At 41.5% G+C, this 10806-nt stretch overlaps 1 protein-coding gene across 2 annotated transcripts in view; it reads left to right on the forward strand.

Moving 5' to 3' along the window:
- Positions 1–1202, forward strand: part of LOC124041522 (leucine-rich repeat and immunoglobulin-like domain-containing nogo receptor-interacting protein 3) — a 60115-nt gene extending 58913 nt beyond the window's left edge. For both annotated transcript variants that reach the window (XM_046359209.1, XM_046359208.1), the window contains one exon: positions 56–1202. In XM_046359209.1, the coding sequence (XP_046215165.1) occupies positions 56–628 (573 nt within the window). In that variant the 3' untranslated portion in view covers positions 629–1202. The remainder of the gene's footprint in view (positions 1–55) is intronic.
- Positions 1203–10806: the final 9604 nt, after the last annotated feature.

Here is a 10806-nt window from a genome sequence, read left to right on the forward strand (position 1 = left end):
ATTCATTAATTTATATATTCATTAATTCATTCATCCATTCATTCATTCCACTAAGGTGACGGCTCGTGAGGGCCAGCCAGTGAGTTTCCTCTGCAGTGCCGTGGGAGAGCCCGCCCCCAACATCATGTGGATCTCCCCTCAGCGCCGAATAATCACAGCCAAGAGCAATGGCCGCATCACTGTCCTCCCAGGAGGGACGCTAGAGATCCGCTATGCCCAGGTCACCGACAGTGGCACCTACATGTGCATCGCCAGCAACGCCGGCGGCAACGACACCTACTTTGCCATGCTCACCGTCCGGGGCGCGCCGCTGGATGCCGCGTCGGCTTTCTTCGCCAACCGCTCGCTGTACGGTGGCGAGTTCTTCAACGACACAAACCTGAACAGCACGCGCGTCTTCCTCAAGTTCACCCTGGACCTGACCACCATCCTTGTCTCCACGGCTATGGGCTGCATCACCTTCCTAGGCGTGGTGCTCTTCTGTTTCCTGTTGTTGTTCGCATGGAGCAGGGGGCGGGGCCAGCGCAAGAATAACTTCACAGTGGAGACCCCTTTCCGGAAGGCTGAGGGGCCTGCGGCCACGGGTAGTGCCGGAGGAGCCCGGAAATTCAACATGAAGATGATATGAAACAACGCAGCCAAGGGCCAGACGGGGGAGGCATAAGCATGTCCCGGAAACGTGTTTGACAAAACAAACAGCCCTGACTCGCAAAGATTAAATCCAGACAGTATTCACACATGGCATGGCCAGATTCAATTGGATGATGACCTTGATCTCACCAGCTCTTACTTGTTTCAGCTTGTGGTACAAATATGTATTTCAAATAATTATAAGATCTTTCCAATGAATAAATATAACATTGTCATTGAGCTTGATAAGAATTATAGAAGTTAGTGTGATCTTTTACTGGGTGATTACTGTGTTGTGAAATGCTTGTAGTTATGTCTCTCTCACAGGAAGTGACATCACAGGAAGGGAAAAGGTCTTCCTGGAAGCTGTGTACTTGTAGTGGTCATTGCACAGAGGGCATGGAGAGACACGGTCATCAACTTATCACAGTATTTGTAGTCTTGCTTTCTTAGATTCTGCCTTTTTGAGAAATATTGCAATAGCATGTACATATTGCAATTTTAAGTCAGTTGTATAGTAATAAGATTATAGTATTGAATAAAAACAAGCCATTTTTGTAAGACATTTGGAATATGATTTCCATTGTCACATTTATAAGACAGCATCAAGGCCACAGCTGAACTGAGGAAGGATGTGCTGAGACAAGGATTCAAGAAAGACATTGAATCCAAGAGAAATTAATACAGAAAATTACTTCAATCATTTGACCCTTTCAAATTCATGACAAAAAAAGATCAGAAGAAACATTTTTTTTAAAACATGAAAAGAAAGTATATTCTGACCATATATTCTAAATTGGGCCCACTTTACTTTCAGACGTGACCGTTTGCACAGGTTAGCTGGCTGACGGTTGCCATGACCCCCCGACGCCCCAAGGGTTCGGTTGGGAAGCTTAACCCATTGGGCACGGGCCGCACGGTAATCATGATAACCAATACACAGCCCAGTGCACAGAACCTTTTCTCAAGACAAACACAAAGTCATTTAGAGGGCAAACACACACACACACACACACACACATACATACAGTTGAAGTCGGAAGTTACCATACACTTAGGTTGGAGTCATTAAAACTTGTTTTTCAACCACTCCACAAATGTCTTGTTAACAAACTATAGTTTTGGCATGTCAATTAGGACATCTATTTTGTGTATGACAAGTAATTTTTCCAACAATTGTTCACAGACAGATTATTTCACGTATAACTCACTGTATCACAATTCCAGTGGGTCAGAAGTTTACATACACTAAGTTGGCTGTGCCTTTAAACAAATTCCAGAAAATGAAGTCATTTAGATGCTTTTGATAGGTTAATTATCATCATTTGAGTCAATTGGAGGTGTACATGTGGATGTATTTCAAGGCCTACCTTCAAAATCAATGCTTCTTTGCTTGACATCATGGGAAAATCCAAATAAATCAGCCAAGACCTCAGAAAAAAAGTGTAGATCTCCACAAGTCTGGTTCATCCCAGGGAGCCATTTCCAAAGGCTTGATGGTACCGCGTTCATCTGCAGCCATATTACCGCTCAGGAAGGAGATGCGTTCTATTTTCTAGAGATGAACGTACTTGTCACGTTCTGACATTAGTTCCTTTGTTTTGTCTTTGTTTTAGTATGGTCAGGGCGTGAGTTGGGGTGGGCAGTCTATGTTTGTTTTTCTAGGATGTTATATTTCTATGTGTTGGGCCTAGTATGGTTCTCAATCAGAGGCAGGTGTCGTTCGTTGTCTCTGATTGAGAATCATACTTAGGTAGCCTGTTTTCCCCATTTTGGTTGTGGGTGTTTATTTTCTGTTCTGTGTTTTGTTGCACTGTTCAGGACTGTTCGTTTGTGGTGTATTGTTTTGTTTCAGTGTTCATTAAAACAGTTTTAATATGAACACTTACCACGCTGCACCTTGGTCCTCCTCTCCTTCCCCAGACGACAAGCGTTACAGTACTTTGGTGCGAAAAGTGAAAATCAATCCCAGAACAACAGCAAAGGACATTGTGGAGATGCTGAAGGAAACAGGTACAAAAGTATCTATATCCACAGTAAATCAACATAACCTGAAAGGCCGCTCAGAAATCACTGCTCCAAAACCGCCACAAAAAAATCCTGACTACAGTTTGCAACTGCACATTGGGACAAAGATTGCACTTTTTGGAGAAATGTCCTCTGGTCTGATGAAACAAAAATAGAAGTATTTGGCCATAATGACCATCGTTATGTTTGAAGGAAAAGAGGAACACCACCCCGAAGAACACCACCTCAACTGGGAAGCAATGGGGTGCAATGGGGTGGCAGCATCATGTTGTGGGGGTGCTTTGCTGCAGGAGGAACTGATGCACTTCACAAAATAGATGGCATCATGAGGAAAGGAACATTTTGTGGATATATTGAAGCAACATCTCAAGACATCAGTCAGGAAGTTAAGGCTTGGTCGCAAATGGGTCTTCCAAATGGACAATGACCCCAAGCATACTTCAAGATGTGGCAAAATGGCTTTAAGGACAACAAAGTCAAGGCATTGGAGTGGCCATCACAAAGCCCTGACCTCAATCCTATAGAAAATGTGTGGGCAGAACTGAAAAAGTGTGTTCGAGCAAGGAGGCCTACAAACCTGACTCAGTTACACCAGCTCTGTCAGGAGGAATGGGACAAAATATACCCAACCTATGGTGGGAGGCTTGTGGAAGGCTACCCAAAACATTTGACCCAAGTTAAACAATTGAATGGCAATGCTACCAAATACTAATTGAGTGTATGTCAACTTCTGACTTCTGGGAATGTGATGGAATAAATAAAAGCTCTCTACTATTATCCTGACATTCTTGAAATAAAGTGGTGTTCTTAACTGACCTAAAACAGGAACTTTTATTAGGATTAAATGTCAGGAATTGTGAAAATCTTAGTTTAAATGTATTTGGTGAAAGGTGTATGTAAACTTCTGACTTCAACTGTATATTTACATATATATATATACAGTGCCTTGCAAAAGTATTCTGCCCCCTTGAACTTTGCGACCTTTTGCCACATTTCAGGCTTCAAACATAAAGATATAAAACTGTATTTTTTGTGAAGAATCAACAACAAGTGGGACACAATCATGAAGTGGAACGACATTTATTGGATATTTCAAACTTTTTTAACAAACCAAAAACTGAAAAATTGGCCGTGCAAAATTATTCAGCCCCTTTACTTTCAGTGCAGCAAACTCTCTCCAGAAGTTCAGTGAGGATCTCTGAATGATCCAATGTTGACCTAAATGACTAATGATGATAAATACAATCCACCTGTGTGTAATCAAGTCTCCGTATAAATGCACCTGCACTGTGATAGTCTCAGAGGTCCGTTAAAAGCGCAGAGAGCATCACGAAGAACAAGGAACACACCAGGCAGGTCCGAGATACTGTTGTGAAGAAGTTTAAAGCCAGATTTGGATACAAAAAGATTTCCCAAGCTTTAAACATCCCAAAGAGCACTGTGCACGCGATAATATTGAAATGGAAGGAGTATCAGACCACTGCAAATCTACCAAGACCTGGCTGTCCCTCTAAACTTTCAGCTCATACAAGGAGAAGACTGATCAGAGATGCAGCCAAGAGGCCCATGATCACTCTGGATGAACTGCAGAGATCTACAGCTGAGGTGGGAGACTGTCCATAGGACAACAATCAGTCGTATATTGCACAAATCTGGTCTTTATGCAAGAAGAAAGCCATTTCTTAAAGATATCCATAAAAAGTGTTGTTTAAAGTTTGCCACAAGCAAACTGGGAGACACACCAAACATGTGGAAGAAGGTGCTCTGGTCAGATGAAACCAAAATTGAACTTTTTGGCAACAATGCAAAACGTTATGTTTGGCGTAAAAGCAACACAGCTCATCACCCTGAACACACCACCCCCACTGTCAAACATGGTGGTGGCAGCATCATGGTTTGGGCCTGCTTTTCTTCAGCAGGGACAGGGAAGATGGTTAAAATTGATGGGAAGATGGATGGAGCCAAATACAGGACCATTCTGGAAGAAAACCTGATGGAGTCTGCAAAAGACCTGAGACTGGGACGGAGATTTGTCTTCCAACAAGACAATGATCCAAAACATAAAGCAAAATCTACAATGGAATGGTTCAAAAATAAACATATCCAGGTGTTAGAATGGCCAAGTCAAAGTCCAGACCTGAATCCAATCGAGAATCTGTGGAAAGAACTGAAAACTGCTGTTCACAAATGCTCTCCATCCAACCTCACTGAGCTCGAGCTGTTTTGCAAGGAGGAATGGGGAAAAAATTCAGTCTCTCGATGTGCAAAACTGATAGACATACCCCAAGCGACTTACAGCTGTAATCGCAGCAAAAGGTGGCGCTACAAAGTATTAACTTAAGGGGGCTGAATAATTTTGCACGCCCAATTTTTCAGTTTTTGATTTGTTAAAAAAGTTTGAAATATCCAATAAATGTCGTTCCACTTCATGATTGTGTCCCACTTGTTGTTGATTCTTCACAAAAATACAGTTTTATATCTTTATGTTTGCAGCCTGAAATGTGGCAAATATATATATGATGCACACACACACACACACACACACACACACACACACACACACACACACACACACACACACACACACACACACACACACACACACACACACACACACACACACACACACACACACACACACACACAGTTTACAGGATAACATTTTAGCAATACTGTATGTACAAACATAAATCCTTTTTGAAGCTACTAACGTACAGTTTTCATTATAAATCAAAAGCATTAGATTAGTGCTGGAAGTCTTTGTATCCTACAATGGATAGCTGTAGCTGTAAGATACACGTGCAAGTATAGTGATCATTGTTACAACCATTACCAATTTTGTGAGCTATTATAATCATCATAGTAGTTTGGCTGGCAGAGTGGCGTAGACAGCCAGATAGATAGTGAGACTCCGCCCTATTATCACTCACAACACTACAGGGCTATAGTATCCAGAACAGTGCCATATTATCATTCACAACATTACAGAGCTGCAGTATCCAGAACAGACCCTATTATCACTCGCAACACCACAGAGCTATTAGTATCCAGAACAGCCCCTATTATCACTCACAACAAATCAAATCAAATTTTATTTGTCACATACACATGGTTAGCAGATGTTAATGCGAGTGTAGCGAAATGCTTGTGCTTCTAGTTCCGACAATGCAGTGATAACCAACAAGTAATCTAACTAACAATTCCAAAACTACTGTCTTATGCACAGTGTAAGGGGATAAAGAATATGTTCATAGGATATATGAATGAGTGATGGTACAGAGCAGCATACAGTAGATGGTATCGAGTACAGTATATACATATGAGATGAGTATGTAGACAAAGTAAACAAAGTGGCATAGTTAACAAAGTGGCATAGTTAAAGTGGCTAGTGATACATGTATTACATAAGGATGCAGTCGATGATGTAGAGTACAGTATATACGTATGCATATGAGATGAATAATGTAGGGTAAGTAGCATTATATAAGGTAGCATTGTTTAAAGTGGCTAGTGATATATTTACATAATTTCCCATCAATTCCCATTATTAAAGTGGCTGGAGTTGGGTCAGTGTCAATGACAGTGTGTTGGCAGCAGCCACTCAATGTTAGTGGTGGCTGTTTAACAGTCTGATGGCCTTGAGATAGAAGCTGTTTTTCAGTCTCTCGGTCCCAGCTTTGATGCACCTGTACTGACCTCGCCTTCTGGATGATAGCGGGGTGAACAGGCAGTGGTTCGGGTGGTTGATGTCCTTGATGATCTTTATGGCCTTCCTGTAACATCGGGTGGTGTAGGTTTCCTGGAGGGCAGGTAGTTTGCCCCCGGTGATGCGTTGTGCAGACCTCACTACCCTCTGGAGAGCCTTACGGTTGAGGGCGGAGCAGTTGCCGTATCACAACACTAGAGAGCTGTAGTATCCAGAAGAGACCCTTATTATCACTTACAACACCTCAGAGCTATTAGTATCCAGAACAGCCCCCTATTATCACTCACAACACTATAGAGCTATAGTATCCAGAACAGCCCCCTATTATCACTCACAACATTACAAAGCTATAGTATCCAGAACAGCCCCCTATTATCACTCACAACACTATAGAGCTTTAGTATCCAGAACAGCCCCCTATTATCACTCACAACACTATAGAGCTATGGTATCCAGAACAGCCCCCTATTATCACTCACAACACTATAGAGCTATAGTATCCAGAACAGCACCCTGTTATCACTAACAACAGAACTGTGTTGACAACTAAACTCTCTACTAAACTCTTTCGCTCTCCTACTCTGAGACGGCCAGTGGGCAAATGTCTGTGCCCCACTAGACCACTGTGTCCCCACGCTATCCTGCATCCTGCTGGAGACCGATAACGAAAAATGTAAATTAAGTCATGTGAACCCTGTCCATGCCATGTGCATCATATAGTGGAGAGTACAGTGGGATTTATTATGATGTGTTCTGTTTTCATTCATTTAGTTCCCTCCTTACTGCATTACCTCCGTTGAGGTTCTCCGTAAACCCTTTACATAAACTGTTTACCATTAACCTCTTAGACTCTGGCATCCGTCAGAGAGATGACTCCTGTTCTCAACATGAGCTTCCATTACTGAAGGTTTGTGTCATGTGTCGTGTGTCGTGTGTGTGTGTGTGTGTGTGTGTGTGTGTGTGTGTGTGTGTGTGTGTGTGTGTGTGTGTGTGTGTGTGTGTGTGTGTGTGTGTGTGTGTGTGTGTGTGTGTGTGTGTGTGTGTGTGTGTGTGTGTGTGTGTGTGTGTGTGTGTGTGTGTGTGTGTGTGTGTGTGTGTGTGTGTGTGTGTGTGTGTGTGTGTGTGGAGAATTAACCTTTTGCCATGATTCGGATAAAAGTTTAGGAAATTAGAAGGAGTTTAGTGTAGGACGCAATGTCACAATGCTTTCAAATCAGAATAATTCTGAAGGCTCTAAAATTATCCTCTAGTACATCTGTAGAACAAATCGACCAAACGGCCTGTGTGATGATGAACAGTTTTGTATTTATTAAAGTTTAATGAGGCTGAATGGAAATAGATTAGGACATTTGTCTGGTTTTCTCTCAGCCAGAAGAGACGTGTGAGAATCCATCTTGGCTCCAGTCTTGGGAATAGAGGTCATGACTCACCTGATGTTTCCCATTCCAATCCTGTGGTTTTCCATATTCCCGTTTTTGTGAATGTCTGTTGTGGTTGTTGATGGTGTAAACGTCAATCACAGATGAAAGGATTAGATGAAGGTATTTCATTTTGTTATCTTTCCCTCCTTCTATTCTTCTTCATCAGTTCATGCCTAGACCTCATTATCCCCATCCACAGTAACTAAGCAGGAGTATGGTCGTGTGGTACACTCTTAGAAAAAAGGGTTCCAAAAGGGTTCTTCGGCTCTCCCTATAGGAGAACACTTTTTGGCTCTAGGTATAACTATTTTTGGTACAATGTAGAACCCTTTTGGTTCCAGATTGAACCCTTTGTGGAATGGGTTTTACATGGAATCCAAACGGGTTCTACCTGGAACCAAAAAGGGTTATTCAAACGGTTATTCAAAGGGTTATTCAAAAGAACCCTTTTAGGTTCTAGATAGCAAATTGTTTTCTAAGAGTGCAATAGACACATGTTCTATCTGGCCGGTCATTCGATGTTGTTGTGTTTTGAGTCATTGCTAGGAGTAATGTTATCAATCATGGAGCAGTGATTTATGCAACTGAAATAATGATAAGGGGTGACCCAGGTTCCTTGAAACGTTGGTTCCCCTCTTTGAACCACCTTACCCAAACTCCTGCTTCTATAACCTTCCATTCCAACCAGACACTGTATTCTGGAATATTTTTCTGGTTACAGAAACCTCTAGACTATATGTATGTAACATCTCTGCAAATATTCTGTCAAAGCCACTAACCCACAACAGTAAAGAAAAGGGGGAAATACTGTTCAAATACTACAAAAATCTGGTCTAAACCAAAAGCATTCTGTACCGATCAGAGACAAGCACATCTCAGTTTTTTGTTATTGTGTCAAGGGGAGAATAATTTGTTATTTTTCGATCCCTGGTAGGTACTGCTGTTCAGGTTTGAAGATAAGCATTTGCATACATATGAAATCCATTCGACCTTCAAGGGTCCTTGAATGTAAGAGGAAATAGGGTTGTAGTGTACTTCATTCGGTGCACTTCAAATCGAGAGCCTTTTGAACTTCACTCAACGTGCTCTATATCTCCATCCCTCTACCTCTCTACCTGAACGAGAGTACTCGTTTCCTAGGTTACCTATTCATTTATCCCTTTGTGGAGCGTGCTGCACATTCTAATTGATTCTAATGGATGACATTTAAAGGGTGGACTGCCAAAAAGGTTTCGCTATTCAACTGTAACATTCCTGAATAGAACAACATTATAGTGTTCTAGACAGAATATACTTGTAGCCTTTCATGTTTCTACGGGGGAATGGGAGACATCAGACTGACTGAGTGTCTCGTCTTGAGAAAGTCTTGGGAATCTTGGCTGAGCTCTCCCCTGCCTCCCCCAGTTTGTCCTTGCCTATCGAGTGTGTTGTGTGTGTGCTTGCTTGTGTGTTAGTTGTTAGTGGCGAGACATCTCTTTTTCAGCGGCCCCTGTAATAGGGTAGCCCCTAATGGGAAACCCCTTTATGTTTGGGAATGCACTGAATGCACTGATGAAAATACACAAACAATAGTCTCTGATAAAAGGGGATCATTAACAGCTACAGGACAACTTTTGAAATATATAGATGTTTTGTTCTCTATTTTACACCAAGGTTAGGGTGTTCTGCTCTTTATTACAGAGACAGTAATCCCCCACCCCTGCCCAGCCCATTAATAACAACATCAAAATCATTTGTTTTTAGCACCCTTATTTGGGTAGAGAAGTAGGATAGAATAGTATTTTAACCCCTCACCTCACACAATTTTTATGTTACAATTTCCCTTATCTTCAATCATCCTCTCAACAACATGTTTCAAAGGAAATTAGGTCTGATATTAGATATGACTGAACTAATTGGTCTGAAATAATGAGAAATATGACACCCGGGAAGAGGTTTGGAGCTGGTTTTGTGAACGTTTCGCTCTCATAGGTAACGTCCTCTTACCTTTGTCTTTGTAACAGAGAACCATGTTCTCCACAGACTCAAATATTTGTCAAGGTCGCTATTTCCTTGGGTCGACTTACCATGACACAGGGTTCAAACAATCTATTCCCACAACAAATAAGGACCCACTATTTTAAAGGAACCCACAAGAGGCAATATGTAAACAGACCATGATATTTACATCAATAATGGCTTGACCAGAACACTGCTGTGGACAGTCACCCCCCTTTCAGTATGCTCACACTGGCCCCTAGAGGTGAGAGTGGGACATATCAGATAACATGCATCGGCCATGTTCACAAACTACGTTATTGATGGGAGTATTATATGCCTTATATGTCTCAAATGACATTGTAACAACTTAGGTCATTACCCATGACAAAACACTATCATAGAAAACAAAGTGACTGTAAGCTTTGCAAGTCAGTATTTTTCTGATTTGATATCCTACTAATAAAAACAGTAATTCAATGTTGAGTGTTTAACATCATAGCTGTGCTATACCTGTAGACATGAGAGAGATGTGCAGATTAAAGAACATTTATTCATCTGAAATTTGCTCCGTTGACTGTGGCTCAGATGGTCTGTGAATTAATGAGCAACTGAAGGCAATAAACAAATTACCTGGTAGAAAACTATGTTAATTAATTCACGAGCAACTGAAGGCAATAAACAAATTACCTGGTAGAAAACAAACCACGTGGCATCGATATTAGTCAGAAACGTTTCTTCGAATGTCAAAATTGACTACAAAGTGTAAATAGGATCATTTTGGTCATAAAGTCAGTCTCGTCAAAAACGGAGATTCGCGAGATAATTAGGAAAAATGTGTACGTTTCAGAATGAAGGGTACTGTAACAGTCTTCCTTGGGTTGGGTTTATTTCAATCATGCCTACATCTGTCAGCACCCAAGTAATCATCAATTCGGTCTGCACTCAACCACATAATGCCCATGGCCAATTTGGTTTGACATTAGATATCCCTATGGGACCAATGGAACAATATGTTTTAAATGTAAATAGCTCTAATTGCAA

The sequence above is a fragment of the Oncorhynchus gorbuscha genome, linkage group LG08 (genome assembly GCF_021184085.1).
Source record: "Oncorhynchus gorbuscha isolate QuinsamMale2020 ecotype Even-year linkage group LG08, OgorEven_v1.0, whole genome shotgun sequence".
In the NCBI taxonomy this organism is placed as follows: domain Eukaryota; kingdom Metazoa; phylum Chordata; class Actinopteri; order Salmoniformes; family Salmonidae; genus Oncorhynchus; species Oncorhynchus gorbuscha.